We start from the raw sequence: 16,688 nt of genomic DNA, 5'->3' as shown, positions 1-16,688 counted from the left end.
TATTATGCTGTAGTAGGATTTCAGAATGGCGCAGCTTTGGATGATACAAGTGACATTTTAGAACACTGATACAAGGTTATATTTCATATAGTTCATAAAGATGACCCTGTCAAGCCGATCACAGTTCGTTATATATATAATATAACATCAGTATTAAACAAGATGCTGCGTATTTCCTACAGCACCTCTCCAAGCAAATGTGTGGAATTGCCATGCAAGTGTTTGATCGACCCGCTCATTGCTTTTTGTGTGATTTCATGTGAAGGGAGGGGGGTATTTTCTTCCCCCCAAAAAATCATTACGCATTTTCACGAAACCTGAAACTGGTGCGTTGTTGTTGTTGTCGCTCTGTGGGTGGTGCATCCTGCTGAAAGAGACAAAATTCTCCTCAGGCTCATGTAACGTAGCGTGTCTAAAAGACGGAGGCCATCCAGCCAATCAAACACAATACACCCGTCGCCAACTTTGCAACCACAACGTACTGAAGTTCTCGTACAATAATACGCTTTACTAGTTCGGCAAAGGGAAAATGCACTGAAAATACTATTATATATGATGTGTCTACACACACTGATAGCCTTCTAGATCAATCCGGATTTCTTTAGTATTATTGTAATGGGCTGTGAGAATCTGTGCAAATGTTCTGAACTCCTGATTCTGCATCATCGCTGCGTATTGCAATACAGTCATCCCTCACCACATTGCGGTTCGAGCAGTGCACCCTCACTCTATTGTTGTGTTTCAAGAATTAATAAATGATTGCTGTTTTGTGGTTGAATATTGTCTATTATTAGTAAAAAAAAAATAAAAGAAAATTGTACGTATTCATGACCTACATTAAGCATTTCCAAGCATAAAAATAGCTAAAACAAGAAAACACAATTACAGTCGTCCCTCATTTATCACGGTTAATTGGTTCCAGACCCAACCTCCCTCCAGAGAGAACAAGCGACTGTATGACTGATTCGAGATCTCACACGTTCATTCAATTTCAACCTCTTCCTCCATTTGGAGGCAAGAGATGATAAAAACACACATGCATGCATATGGCAATGCAGTGGTCCCTCATTTATTGTGGTTAATTGGTTCCGACCGTGATAAGTACATTTCCTTCTAAGTAGGATTTAACATTAATAAACTGAATATATGTGTAGTTAGAGCAAAGAAAACCTGTTTATGACTTTCTAAATATGTTTTTTTACTATGGATGATCCGGATACTCGTTTTAGACGAGTATCCATTATGGATCATTCATTTTTGCCGAGTACGAGCATGAAACGAGTAAAGCTCGTCATTATCCGTGAACATGATGAAGGAAAATCCTAATTGGGTAACTACTAATGTATTCACTCTTCACACTCTGTGATTGGCCAGTCACACACAGCGACCTCCCCTCTGTAGACACGCCCTACAGCCTACAGAGAGGAGTATACGGTGCATTTGAGAAAACAGAGTTGAAAACGGCTCGTGTCGCGTTGGTCACTGGCTCTACTTCGGACAGGTTTTTTTTAGGTTTTGCTCAGCTCAGCTCATATCTAAAGTTACTTGTTAAACTTGTTTTTTTATGTACGTGGTGCATTTCACAAGACAGAGCTATAAAAGGCTTGTGCTGCGTCGGTCACTAATTTGCGTCTAATTTGGCTGGTGAAATAAAGTCAATTGTAAAACTCTGCTCGTAGTACTGAATGCGGTACTTTTGAGAAAGCTATAGTGAACAAGGCCGACAGATTATTTCCGTTTGCCTTCACTGGATGTTTGCATGAATCACCAACTTGGCACAGATAATTAAAAAATAATGGAATAGTAAAGTCTTACTGATCACTTACACCCACACAAAGTACACATATAGCTGAACAATAAACAAAAAATGTAGCAACTTCTGATCAATCCGTGTCAATTTCAGGCTTAAAATAATGTACTTATTTATGCCCCACCCATTTCAAAACACGCACACTTCTGGTTTATGCCCCACCCACTCCAAGTACAGATACGGATACTGATCATTTAGATGGGTGAACAGATACAGATAGTGGTGTACTCGCTCATCCCTAGTTTTTACCATAATTAGAGCCCTGTAGACATGAAATAATACCCCGATAGCCACCTTTACACTCCTATTATTCTTTTTTTACACCACATTGTGCAGGCTACGGGATCATTGCAGGGACATGAGAGATAGCCGCCGCAAGCATAACAAGCTACTGAGCTAGTTAGCCCCTCCAATTTACTTATTCTAAACTTAAGAAAGTGCTTCGTATGGCGTGGAGAAGACAAAGTAAGTAAAAAGACAAAAACTTAACACTTCAATGGGAGGAGAAGTTTTTTTCACTGTATAATGTCGGACATGCCCTGGCTGACTCCATGCAGTGTGAAGGTCATGTAATACAAGGTCATGTCTCATCAGCATAACATTACTGACGCCAAGTGACAAAAAGACTACATATAACTTGTCTTTCATTATTTTTGACTAATAATAGGCCATAGTCAACCACGAAACAACAATTGTTTATTAATTAATACATTTTTGAAAAAACACGATAAAGTGAGCTAATGATGTTCCAACCGCATGCTAGCCAGGGAAAACTGTGCAGTATAAGGCATTCAAAAGACGTGATATGAAGCGTGGACTGTTAGTTGAGTGCTAGCAGCTGGTTAGCAGTGTAGAGACTGGCCGACAGCAGCTCCTGTGTGAATGATTGTTAATAAAGCGATTGAAGTGCATCGTGAGTCTCTCCTAACCACAAACAGCGGCAGTAGAGTAGTATTCTTCACTGGTCTCATTATATTGATGAGACAATAGCCACCAGGAAGTACACTGTCAATACTAACGATTACTATAAAGGTGACTATAGGGGTGTTATTTCATGTCTAGAGGGCTCTAAGAATGCTAAAAACTGTATTTAGAAAGTCATTAACAGGTTTTCTATGCTCTAACTATGAAAATATCCCATTCATTAATATTGAATCCTACTTTGTGGAAATTCACTTATCGCAGTCGGGTCTGGAACCAATAAAGGAGGGACGACTGTACTCCTAAAAGCAACTTAAAAATGTTCTGTCGATAGTGTTCCTCCCACACACACAACACAACACACACACACACACACGCACAAATTGACTTTTTCCTCCCCTCTTCCACTGTTCCAGGCCCCTGGCCCCCAAGGAGTGCCAGCGTCAGGTGGAACCTCCAGAGCTGCTGATGACAGCTTGTTCCCGGCACTGCAAGAATGGACACTGCACTCCCACCGGCAAGTGCTGCTGCAGCCCCGGCTGGGAAGGGCCCTTCTGCCGCATCGGTGAGGGTCTTTTGGGGCTTCTTTTGTTTTTTTGACATCTTCTATGCCAATAAACACCTTTTTATTTCAGAACTCAGACAGCAGACATCACTACTATCTACAGGACACGTGTTTTGTACAGCTAATGTTTCTCTATACCAAGTCTTCTGAAATAGTGGAGCGGGCTCCCCTGGGGGGACATTTGTTTATTTATTTTTGCTTCTCAAATTTTGTGTGTACGTGAATGGACAAACGGTTGCACGATGTGACAAACAAATGTCAATATTGTCGTAGTACGGGTCCAAAAGCCTCAATACAAATAGGCAATATTCCTTCCATCTTCTATCTTCAAACTATCTTCTATGTTGGCACAAGAACCTTGACCATAACATTGCCACCTTTGTTTTGTCTTTGTCTCCAGCCAAATGCGAACCGGCCTGCCGCAACGGTGGCGTGTGCATGGAGCCCAACAAGTGCCTGTGCAAGAGCGGGTACTCGGGCGGACAGTGCGAGAAGAGCGAGCGGGGCATGCCCAACGACCAGGAGAAAGACGGCATACTGGACCACATCATCGACATGACCTCGTACCTCCTCGACCTGACCAGCTACATCGTATAGACGTGACCACTTTCAAACCCAGACACAAATCTACCTAGCAACACCAGCAGACTCGAACGAGGTCTCCTTAATTTGGCCCACACACGTGCAAAAACACAGGATCACCCATCACAGCTGCCTTTCATCCACATCACCAGACTTCAAGTGTCGTCATTGGCCTCGATAAGCTACTTGCGGGCTCCAGAACCAGAACAGTCCTCAGAGCCACATGATTTGACATTTCTGGTCTCTTTCTGCACTCTGGACAATAAAAAAACAAAAACGCCACAGAGGAGCAGCCATGTTTTCAAACCTGGAGACTATACATGGCGATGACGGTGATGTCATCATGACTTTAGTAGACCAGAGCGTTTCTCGCTACAACTGCAGACTGTTGGACATAGAAGAAACCTGACTCTTACGACCTGCATGGACTCACACCGACACGTCACTTTTGCACAGTTCCGGTTCTAACAAACTTCCCATCACGGCAAGTCACACACTGAAACTCCAAACCGCAAAAGGGAAGAGGAGGTAGCCTGGCCTGGACGTATATTCCCCATAGAGCTTACTAAGTACTACTTAGCATTGCTAAAAAAAATTAAAAAAGAATAAAAAGTTAAAAAGTATAGCATTATTGTTATGATAGAGGAGGGTTTATTTTTGTAAGTGTAATAATATATGGGAGAGAGTGATGTTTATAGGAAGCCGTTTTACACTAAAGCTTTTTGTGTCATTTCATGTTCTTGTACTTAACACACATGCATCTCCATATTCTGTTCTTAAACGCTTCCCCAACATGTTGGCGTCATTACCGCCGTCACTGTCGTTTTTGGACAATACCCTCGATTCACAGGCCGAAACCAGTGGAACCACCGGACCTGTCTCTTGGAGGTATGTTTGAAAAGGAGCAAGTTTGCATCCGTTTGTTACCGTCTAATGCGACTGCGATCATCTGGATCCACATCACAAACAGCTTCACCTTTTAAAGTGCCGACTCCACTATTGAAGTATGGCTGTGATTTGCTATAGTTCCACGTTTGTTTGTTTTTTATTCTAAGATGTATTTGTTGTTCACCTCGCTCGTGTTTTTGCTGACATAAATCAAGTCTACCTGGTCTGAACGAGTCAAAAATGGAATTATAATGGAAGGTATATATGTTTTTTTTTTTGTTAGCACTTAATGTGAACGTTGCATTGTAGCTGCTGAGACGGCATGGTGTGAATAGAATAACCATTTTTCATTATTTAAGTAGTTACACAAATGAGATAATTATTTAAGTTCTCTGTCATTGTACTGTATGTGACCATTTTTGTATTCATTGTATTGTAAATAAAACTTAGCGGGTAATGTTCTTTCTCTTCAGAAATATCAATATGTCTATTAAAATTTATAGCATGTCTCAAATATTTGTCTGTTCTGATTTTCATCAAACGTCCAACATAAGGCAAGAACCCGACAGATTTTACAAATGCAAAGCTTGCAGTGGCAGAGCTTTTGAAAGGTAAGTATACTGTATTTCCTCATAGTAAGTGTACTTACTCAACTGCAGAGAGGAAGAGGCATCTATAAGGGGTAAGCCTTTATTTCTCTTTAAATGTATTTATTACCCATTCATTGCATTTGTATTTGGACAATGTTTTTTACAATATGTTTTTCCTCACATCTAATTAATAATAAGGCGAAGGCATTTATTCTTTTTTTTGTTGGTTTGTTTTTTGTATCATCCAAATCCACTTAATAAATCCATGTATTTGAAAAAAATGATCTGGGGTATGATGTTCATGAGGTATTTTTTATTTATAATACTATTGTTTCAGTATTTTTGCAAATGTATTTTTATATTTTCAATACATTTTCCCATAACCACCTAATACGTAATTTATGAGTAAGGAATTTCATTTATTATTATTATTTTTTAAGTATTTGTGCAAACAAAATCACAGCACTACCCCACCCCTTTTTTTACCCTGAGACAAAAAAAGGAGGTGTCTATTTGAGGTGTGGCATTTGTTTATTCAAGTGGACGACATTTAAATGAGGCACAGTGTGTTACTGTTATTTTTATATTCTCTACTATTATTGGAAGCTCCAGTTTAAGCAAATCCAAATAAATATTTTGGTAAGTATAAATGATTTACCTTTCCTCGATTGTTCATTTTTAATGATCATAATGATGTATTTTCCCCTCCAGCCATGTTGGAAAGGATGCTAATAAACATACTTAAATGGAAAAGAGTGCTGGCTGATCGTTTTCCACTACACTTTCCACCCCACCCCCCCATTTTCGGAAGTACACAAGCACTTCAACGCATGCAGCCACACACACGCATGATGGCCATATTAATTTCCTTCTCAAAATACCAATGAGGTTTTGGCTTGTTTAATGATAGTGAGTACAGACCACCCACCACACTCCCTCACGCTCCCTCCATCACACACACACACACACACACACACACACACACACACACACTACATTATTTGGAGTAATGCAACACCGAGTTGTCAGTATTCACATCCAGTCCAAATTGCATCAAGTGGAACTGCCCAATCGTGTTATATGATGTAAACTTTATACACTATCTGTTGCATGAATCATTACTTTTCATTTGGAATCATTCTGTGTTTTGTTCCCAAAGGGGCCTTCGTCTGGCTATCTTTCCCAAACAGTGTAACCTAGTACTCTGAATAAACATGACGAGGCTGTATACCAAATATTTGCAGGACTCAGATGGCTGGAAGCGCAAGCAGTAATATTGTATACACGCTAGCGAGAGAGACCGCACCAGCAATACTTATAGGGTCATGGACAGAGACCATCGTGCTGTGCTGTAAAATAGACACGCACGTTTGTTTTATTGGCCTTTTTGAGGTGCTTAAGTTGGCAGGCTTACAAAAAAAATGCAGATGTCCACAAAACTTTGTGCAATTTGACATATTTAGCTGGAATTCCAGATAAAGGTGCTGATACGTTGATTTAAAATGGTTAATGAACTAAGAAGTAGCCTGTTGGAGGTCTGCGCTTTGCGAGTTTTGCATTGTACTTTAAATCCGCAATTAAAATTTAGTAGGAAAGCATAGAAAAATGTTAGTACTATATTATGCAAGCCACATTTCACTGTTTCCCAGAAACAAAATACAGAGTGCATATGTGGTGCTAAAAATATATATATAATTTGTGAGCCACCAACATTTTGCCTGAATTTTAAAGCAGTTTGGAGGTTTTTAGAACTATACAGTGGTGTATACAGTATATAGAAACTACTTTTCGTGGTGTGAAAAAGTGTTTGCCCCCTTCATGATTTTTTTTTTGTCACACTTAAATGTTTCAGATCATCAAATAAATTGAAATTTTAGTCCAAAATGACCCCAAGAGCACAGTGACTTCTCATCCAAGAGGTCACAAAAGACCCCACAACAACGTCCAAAGAACTGCAGGCCTCACTTGCCTCAGTTAAGGTCAGTGTTAATGACATAAGAAAGACACTTGGCAAAAACGGTTCCAAGACGAAACCACTCATGAACAAAAAGAACATTAAGGCTTGGATGAATTTTTCCAGAAAACATCTTGATGATCCCCGAGACATTTGGGGAAAGAGTCTGTGGTCTGACGAGACAAAAGTTGAACTTTTTGGAAAGAGTGTAAAAGTAACAGCGCATTTCAGAAAAAGAACATCATACCAAGAGTAAAATATGGTGGTGGTAGTGTGATGGTCTGGGGCTGTTTTGCTGCTTCAGGACCTACAAGACTTGCTATAATAAATGGAACCATGAATTCTGCTGTCTACCAAAAAAATCTTGAAGGAGAATGTCCGGCCAGCTGTTGGTGACCTCAAGCTGAAACCAACTTCGGTTCTGCAGCAGGACAATGATCCAAAACACACCAGCAAGTCCACCTCTGAATGGCTGAAGAAAAACAAAAAGAAGACTTTGGAGTGGCCTAGTCAAAGTCCTGACCTGAATCCTATTGAGATGCTGTGAAATGACCTTAAAAAGGTGCTTCATGCTGGAAAACCCTCCAATGTGGCTGAATGACAACAATTCTGCAAAGATGAGTGGGCCAAAATTCCTCCACAGCGCTGTAAGAGACTCATTGCAAGTTATCACAAACGCTTGTTTGCAGTTGTTGCTGCTAAGGGTGGCCCAACCAGTTATTAGGTTTAGGGGGCAATCAGTTTTTCACACAGGGCCATGTAGGACATACTGTCAAAAAAGACGTACGTGAGCCACAAATATTTAGCCAGAATTTTAAAGCAATTAGTCAGTCTTTATTAGAGCACAGTACAGTACATTCCACATAAAGTGACAGACTGAAAAAAATAGGGAGTGACGAAATATTTAACTAGAAATGTATTATTCATATGTTTTCGGACAAAAACAAGCTTTTTCTTTTTCACAGAATATGATCATTTTTCTACTAAATAGCATGCATGCATTTCTGTATGAAATCACACTGAATTCTACTCACACTTGATATAATACTTTATTTTCTCAGATGTTCCTTTTTAGAATTTAGTTGGAAATCATTCAAAAGTTAAGCACAATATTATGTCAAAACTTAGTCGATTTACAGTTATGCATACAGCGTACTGACATACACACACTAACTCCCAAACTTATGCTGGTTTGGGCCTTCATAATATTTATTGATTTATTTTCAAAAACAAGCTCTGCCTTGTAACCCAGAATAAATCATCATTATATTCTATTAAATATGATGCGTTTGGGCCACAAACGTCTAAGGAAGTCTACATTTTAAATGTGTTGATGTTTTTCTGTATTGACTTACCATTTATTAGATTCAGTTCTGTCCTCTTTGGCCCCGCCTTCCTCCCCTCTGCCTCTCAGCCAATCGTCTTTCTACCTTCCCTTGCGTTCTCTCAGCAGTGCCGTTCATTGTGTGCTCTTTCATCCTTAAAATGTATTTTTTGCTTTTTTGTTTCTGCTATTAACTGGTTGTGCCTTTCATGACAAACGCTTGCCAATCAGCATTTGTATGTCAAATGTAATTGTGCCGTTTTTGTATAATCCTGTTACTAAGGTACCTAACATTAGTAGACAAGATGACCTGATGATGTCATAAAAAACGTGCAGCTTGTGTCAAACTATGACCGCCTTTGTTTGAACGCCTGCAACAACAAATATCGAGGTTGCTTGTCTACGGATTGTCTCACGAGCCCTATCATTGCGAAGCGTGACCTCGTGTGTTTACTCAGCGATGCGGTACGATGACGAAGATGGAGGTTTGCTGCTGATTCGCCGTCAAATCAACTTAAATCTTCTTTTCCGTTTGCAGATTTGAACCTTTCTGTCTCCACACGTGTCTCCCATTCAGAGCTTGTTTACTTCGGCACTGACTCCGTGTCCATGAAATGATGCAATTAAGGTTCCCACTGAGACTCAATCTGTCGTGAGATGGCGTGCTGAGACGCGCCCCCCCACCCACACACACACACACACACACACACACACACCCACACCTACACTTACACTCGTACACCTGCAGACAGTTGAGAGAGTTACAGGTAAGACTGACCGGGGGTGACATACTGTATATGATACCTGCACCTTTTTTTTTTTTTTTTTATACAAGCCTCTGTTCCCATTTGTGAGTCATTAAAATGCATATTCATATTCATTTTTTAAAATTATTACAAATAATAACAATAAATATTGAAGTATAATAATTAAATATTACATTTGAGAGCTCTATACTATAATGTGAGACCATTTTAAATAAAAATAGTGCATATTAAAATAACATAATGACATCAAAAATAAAATAAAATTCAGTAAACGTGGGTTGATATTAACGTATATGTCTAACAATATAAATTTATACTGAAAGGAACAATATGTGATTTTGATGCTTTTTCAGTAGTAGCACGGCAGCTACAAACCTGTAGGAACATACAATAAAAATGTATTATATTATGGTGTTTTTAGGGCTGTCAATTCTAAGCGATAATAATGACTTAATGGACATTCTCGTTAACGCCACAATTTTTTTGACGAGCAATAACGTGCACACGTCATGTTTGACCCTCGGCCCACACCGTAGTTTGAGAAAACCCAGCGGCACTGCAGCCAATGCCGAGCCACAGGCGGGAATAAACATCGAGCAGAAATAGACAAAGAAACCCTGAACGGCTAGCCTAGCTTCAAAGCCCCAGCAGATGGTATATTCTGCTTTTAACACCTGTAGTTGAGGCGGCTCCTTCTTTTCGGATGGAGTAATGCTCAAAACCCGAAGAAAAAGCAAAACACGTCTTCGTTGCAAGTAAAATGTTTTGCGCGGCTGTTTTGCGGTCAAATTCCAAGATTGTACAACTTATCTTTTGAGGTTCCATCGTAATGGGTCAAGGACTAACATGCTAAACTGCTAACACGCTCACCTCTTCCCAGCGCTAATACGTTTGCTGCGAGATATTTACAGAAATATTGGTGACTCGGGCATCTGCTCAAGATGCCTAATGGAAGAGGTGTTCAGAGCACGTCCGACCGGTAGGAGAGGCGTTGGAGAGACTATGTCTCTCAACTGGCCTGGGAACACCTAGGGATCTGCCAGGAGTAAAGTAGCAGAAAGAGAAGTCTGAGCTTCCCTGATTAGGCTACAGTCCCCACGGCCCGACCTCGGATAAGCAGAAGATGATGATGGATGGATGGATGGATGGATGGATGGATGGATGGATGGATGGATGGATGGATGGATGGATGGATGGATATTGCGACTCTGGGGGGGCCGCCATGTTGCATTGCAGTGACTTCAACCAGTTACCAACCATGTACACGACACAATATATACACAAAAGGATTGGGTCACATGGGGATTCCACCTACAGGAGGTAAAGAAAATGCGTGTTTTACTACAGCGCTTCAAAGTCAAAAGTTATGTGCGACATTCCAGACATACAGTAAAAAATGCGGTAAAAAGTTTTAGGACTTATCAGACATTCCACTATCAATCATGGGTCAAGGACTAACATGCTAACGCACAAAGATGCTAACAGTCTAACATTCTCACTTCCCGGCTCCGACTAATAAGTGAAAAGTTTGCGGTTTTATATAAATATTATGAAGTCAAGTGGTTCCATTGATTAGATTAGATTCAAGATTCAAGAGAGTTTTATTGTCATGTGCATGGTAAAACAGCAGTTATACCATGCAATGAAAATCTTATTCTGTTCATTCTCCCAAGAAAAGAAAGAAAACACAAGAAAGAATAAGAACATAAGAAACAAACACATAAACATAAATACCAATAAATTAAGCAACAACAACAGAAGAGACATTAATACAGATATAAATAAATAAATAAATAAATAAATAAAGTGCTATGAGTGTGTGCGTGTGTTGCGTGCGGTGTGTGCGAGTGCTTCGTTGAGGAGCCTGATGGCCTGTGGGTAAAAGCTGTTTGCCAGCCTTGTGGTCCTGGACTTCAAGCTCCTGTAGCGTCTGCCTGACGGTAGGAGTGTGAATAATGAGTGTTGTGGATGTGTGCTGTCCTTGATGAGGTTGTGTGTTCTGCGTAGTACTCTAGTTTTATAAATGTCTTGCAGTGAGGGGAGGGCTGCCCCAACAATGTTCTGTGAGGTCTTGATCACCCGCTGGAGTGCCTTCCTATCACGTGTTGTACAGTTACCGTACCAAACAGTGATGGAGGCGGTAAGGACACTTTCGATAGTGCATCTGTAGAAGCAACTCAGGATTGTGGTGGACATGCCAAATTTCCTCAGTCTTCTCAGGAAGTACAGTCTCCTTTGGGATTTCTTCAGAATTTGTTGGGTGTTGTGAGACCAGGTGAGGTCCTCGCTGATGTGTGTGCCAAGGAACTTGAAGGTTTTCACCCTCTCCACCTCAGTCTCACCAATAAACTGGGGTCTATGCGGCTCCTTTTCCCTTGTTCTTGGGTCGATGATCATCTCTTTAGTCTTATCTGTATTGAGAAGGAGATTGTTATCACGACACCAAGCTATGAGGTCCGCCACCTCTCTTCTGTATGATGTTTCAACACCACCAGTGATCAGTCCGATGACTGTAGTGTCATCCGCAAATTTAATGATGCTGGTGTTGTTCTGGGAGGCCACGCAATCGTAGGTGAAGAGCGTGTAGAGGAGTGGACTCAGCACACACCCCTGTGGGGTCCCAGTGCTCACAATTCTTGAGCTGGATGTGCGGTTGTGGACTGCGGTTGTGGTTGTTTAGAACCCTGCGCACATCAGCTGATGTCACCATGAGAGGTGAGTCCTGTGTGCTCCCCAGGTTCAGCCACCCTCTCTGCTCATCAGGAGTTTGGGTGTCAAAGCGGGCATAGAACTCGTTCAGCTCATCAGGAAGTGTGGTTTGGCTGGACGTGGCTACGCTACTCTGCTGTCGATAGTCTGTGATGTGCTGGAGCCCCGCCCACATGCGCCGAGGGTCTGAGGTGGAATAGTAGCCCTCCAGCTTCTGTCTGTACTGTCTTTTGGCCTCCCGTATGGACCTCCTCAGGTCATATCTGGCCTTTTTGTAGTCATCAGCGGTGCCCATGACAAATGCAGTCGAACGAGCACGTAGCTTAGCCCTTACATCACAGTTCATCCACTGTTTTTGGTTAGGGTATTTTCTGTAATACTTGGTGGTGGTAACAGTCTCTATACATGTGCTAATGTAGCCAGTAACAGCAGAAGCATATTCATCCAAATCAACAGTACAATCTTCCCTCCCCGCTGCAGTTTTAAACACATCCCAGTTTGTGCAGCCAAAGCAGTCCTGAAGTACTTGATCAGTTTCTTCATTCCACACTTTAACTGCTGTACGTGCAGGGGGAGCTTTTTTAAGAAGTTGTCTGTATGTTGGATAAAGGAATATAGAGATGTGGTCAGCCTTTCCAAAGTGGGGTCTTGGAACAGCCTTCAAAGCACCTTTCATGTTGCAGTAGACTTGGTCCAGGATGTTATTTTCCCTTGTGGGAAAGCTCACATGCTGGTAATATTTGGGGAGGACAGTCCTGAGGTTACAGTGGTTGAAATCGCCAGATATAATGAATACAGCGTCTGGGTGTTTGGTCTCGTGTTTATCAGTGATGTCATGCAGGAGGCCTAGTGCATTAGCAGTGTTAGCTCGTGGTGGGATGTAAACAGCAGTTAAATACACAGCGCTAAACTCACGAGGTAAATAAAAAGGTCTGCATTTCACCATCAGCAGCTCAATGTCCTGCGAGCAGTGCTTTTCCATCGTCTGTACGTCTGTGCACCACCGTTTGTTTACGTAAACACAGACGCCGCCACCTCTGTGTTTACCAGACGCTAAAGTCCGATCTCCCCGGTAAGCAGCAAATGATTCCAACTGGATCGCCGAGTCCGGTATATCCTCCGTCAGCCAGGTTTCTGTGAAGGTGAGGACACAGCATTCCCTGATCTCACGTTGAGCTGTAATCCTTGCTCGTAGTTCGTCCATCTTGTTTTCAAGAGAGCGGACGTTGGCTAGCAGCAGGCTTGGTAGCGGTGGCCTCGTCGCTCTAGCTTTTAGCCTAGCATGCAGGCCGGCTCGCTTGCCTCGTTTACGCCTCGGATGCTTTGCTCGCCGGGTATTCAGCTCACCGGACCCGCAGGCTGCTGCGTTCTCCCGGCGCAGAAGAAAGGCAAAGTCTGAGAGGCTAAATGAAAGTTCATGGTGAACCCTGTCGATGTTCAAAAGTGTCTCCCTGTTGTAATGTACTGCGTGAGTGTGTTGAATGTCCAAAATGAACAATAAAATAGCAAAAAATAGAAAAACACGGGAGTGTGTCACAGAGACGTCTGCCACGGAGGGCGCCATCTTTGCATATGATTATGAAGATTAGCCTAGCTAGCGAGGTTAATCGCCCTGTGCAACTAGTCGATGTCATTGCAATGCAACATGGTGGCCTCCAGGGTCATGATATTTCTTTAACTATTAAAAAATGTATATGCAGTTGTCCCTCGCCACTTCACGCTTCGATTTTTGCAGCTTCACTCTGTCATGGTTTTTCAAAGTACACTGCCGGTCAAAAGGTTTAGAACACACCAATTTTTCCGGTTATTTATTGAAATTCAAGTAGTTCAAGTCCAACAATAGCTTGAAATGGTACCAAGGTAAGTGGTGAAGTGCCACAGCTTTAAAAAAAAAAAGGTAAGGTTACCCAAAATTGAAAAATAATGTGTATTTCAGAATTATAGAAAAAGGCCTGTTTCAGGGACCACAAAATGGGTCACCAACTGAAAGCTGTTCTGCAGAAATGGAGGTTGATTAAGCCTTGGCAGTTGGTGCAACTAATTCCTACAGGTGTTCCAAGATCTGGAGTACTTATTACCGCCTATACTACTATACCCTCGTGAACACCAGTTGAACACCATTGTACTGGGGAAAGTAATTTGTTGCTACAAAAATGGCAAGAAAAAAGGGAATTAACAATGAAAGAGAGACAGACCATCTTAACACTTCAAAATGTAGGTTTTTTCCTCCAGAGAAATCGGAGTGTTCTAAAAATTTTGACCGGTAGTGTATATACATTTCCAAAATCATTACTGTTTCATGGTTTACTACGGCCAATTATTTGTCAAAAAATATAAGTACTGTGACTCTCCCAAAGCTCACATGTGTAAGTCTAAGTTGTGTCTTATTTCTGCCTTATTTTCTTTTATGTCTACTATATTGGGTAATACAAATGTAAAGGTGACTGTTCTGTCAAATGTGGCTCATTTGAGAATATTGTTAAAAATAAGCGTCACATGACTGTACGTGTATTCATCAAAGAGTATGAGCTCAAGCAAGGCACAAAATCCCACAAAGCACTCCATCGCTTTTGTTCGCGCTGGTGAGAAGCCTCAGCCCCGTCCAAGGGCGCAGGGAGGGCTTCTCTCTACAGCAAGAGACTGGCAGCTCCTGGTCGACCTAGGAAGGCAGTTGAAGTTCCCAGACATCATTACCCAGACCACACTCAGGCCAGACGTTGTCCTGATGTCCGGGGCTACCAAGCATGTGGTGATCTTGGAGTTGACAGTCCATTGGGAAGACAGGATGGAAGAGGCACAAGAGAGGAAGAGAGCCAAGTATGCATCTCTGGTGGAGGAATGTCGGAGGCAGGGATGTAAGGCCCGCTGCGAGCCTGTGGAAGTAGGCTGCAGGGGCTTTGCAGGGCAATCCCTGTATAGGGGCCTGGGTCTCTTTGGGATCTGTGGGCAGCAGAAACAAAGAGCCATCAAGAACATCTTGGAAGCTGCTGAGAAAGCTTCCAGGTGGCTCTGGATAAAAAGGGGTGAGGAGTGGCGGAGTTTTGCTACCTAGACAGGAGTCGGGGGCTGATCATCCCCGGCTGGGTCGCCTGGAAGAGGGTGTCTGGACCTAAGACCCAAAACACCCGATGACGCCAGGTCCGTTCACTGACGATGTGTCTAGGTTGCACCTCAAGGTGTATTATATCACTCACCTGAGAATTCTTATTCTCATGACAATTATGATGCAAAAAGTGTGTCTTTCGAACCCCTGATAGAAGTTATGTGGCAATTATGACAACTTGTTTAATAACCACGTGACAGAACTATCAACTAAAGAATTAAAGTAAACGATTGGTAAAATGGCTATGCAAGTATCTTTGTCACAACTATTCAAATGATTGTAACAAGAGAAGACCGGAGAGACCACTAGCATCTGACAACAACTGTTGTTCCTAACTTATAACCTGTCGATCTCGCGTTCCATCCTTCCCTCACTCGTGAACAAGACCCCGAGGTACCTAAACTCCTCCACTTGGGGCAGGATCTCATTCCCGACCCGGATATGGCACTCAAACCATGGACTTGGACTTGGAGGTGCTAATTCTCATCCCGGCTGCTTCACACTCGGCTGCAAAGCGATCCAGTGAAAGTTGAAGTTCACGGCTCGATGAAGCCAGCAGGACCACATCATCTGCAAAAAGCAGAGACTCAATACTACAGCCACCAAACCGGAACCCCTCAACGCCCTGGCTGCGCCTAGATGTTCTGTCCATAAAAGCAGTGAACAGAATCGGTGACAAAGGGCAGCCATGGCAGAGTCGAACCCTCACTGGAAACGGGTCCGACTTGGGTCTGACACCAGCTCTGACAACGGTCATACAGGGAACAAACAGCCTGAATTAGCTGGTCTGATACCCCATACTCCCAGAGTACTCCCCACAGAATTCCTTGAGGAACACGGTCGAATGTCTTCTCCAAGTGCACAAAACACATGTAAACTGGTTGGGCAAACTCCCATGCACCCTGAAGGACCCTGCTGAGAGTGTAGAGCTGGTCCACAGTTACACAACCAGGATGAAAACCACACTGCTCCTCCTGAATCTGAGATTCAACTATCCTCCTCTCCAGAACCCCTGAATAGACCTTATAAGGGAGGCTGAGGTGTGTGATTCCACAATAGTTAGAACACACCTTCCGGTCCCCCTTCTTAAAAAGGGGAACCACCACCCCGGTTTGCCAATCCAGAGTACTGTCCCGGATGTCCACGTGATGCTGCAGAGTCGTGTCAACCAAGAGACACTTACAGTATCCAGGGCTTTAAGGCACTCCGGGTGGATCTCATCCACCTCCGGGGCCCTGCCACCGAGGAGCTTTTTGACAACCTCACAACTTCAGCCCCAGAGATAGGCGAGCCCACCGTGGTGTCCCCAGGCTCTACGTCCTTACAGGAAGATATATCGGTGGGATTGAGGAGGTCTTCAAAGTATTCTTTCCACCAATTCACAACATCCCGAGTCGGAATCAGCAGCACACCATCCGTCCCATACACGGTGTTGACTGTGCACTGCTTCTCCCTCCTGAGACGCCGGATGGTGG

General features: G+C 42.6%; 1 protein-coding gene across 2 annotated transcripts in view; it reads left to right on the top strand.

Moving 5' to 3' along the window:
• Nucleotides 1-5,280, top strand: part of hhip (hedgehog interacting protein) — a 48,908-nt gene extending 43,628 nt beyond the window's left edge. For both annotated transcript variants that reach the window (XM_054778592.1, XM_054778594.1), the window contains exons 12-13: nt 3,148-3,296; nt 3,697-5,280. In XM_054778592.1, coding sequence (XP_054634567.1) covers nt 3,148-3,296; nt 3,697-3,893 — 346 coding nt within the window. In that variant the 3' untranslated portion in view covers nt 3,894-5,280. The remainder of the gene's footprint in view (nt 1-3,147; nt 3,297-3,696) is intronic.
• Nucleotides 5,281-16,688: the final 11,408 nt, after the last annotated feature.

The sequence above is a fragment of the Dunckerocampus dactyliophorus genome, chromosome 6, assembly GCF_027744805.1.
Source record: "Dunckerocampus dactyliophorus isolate RoL2022-P2 chromosome 6, RoL_Ddac_1.1, whole genome shotgun sequence".
In the NCBI taxonomy this organism is placed as follows: Eukaryota; Metazoa; Chordata; class Actinopteri; order Syngnathiformes; family Syngnathidae; genus Dunckerocampus; species Dunckerocampus dactyliophorus.
This window is presented reverse-complemented; position numbering and strand designations above follow the sequence as displayed.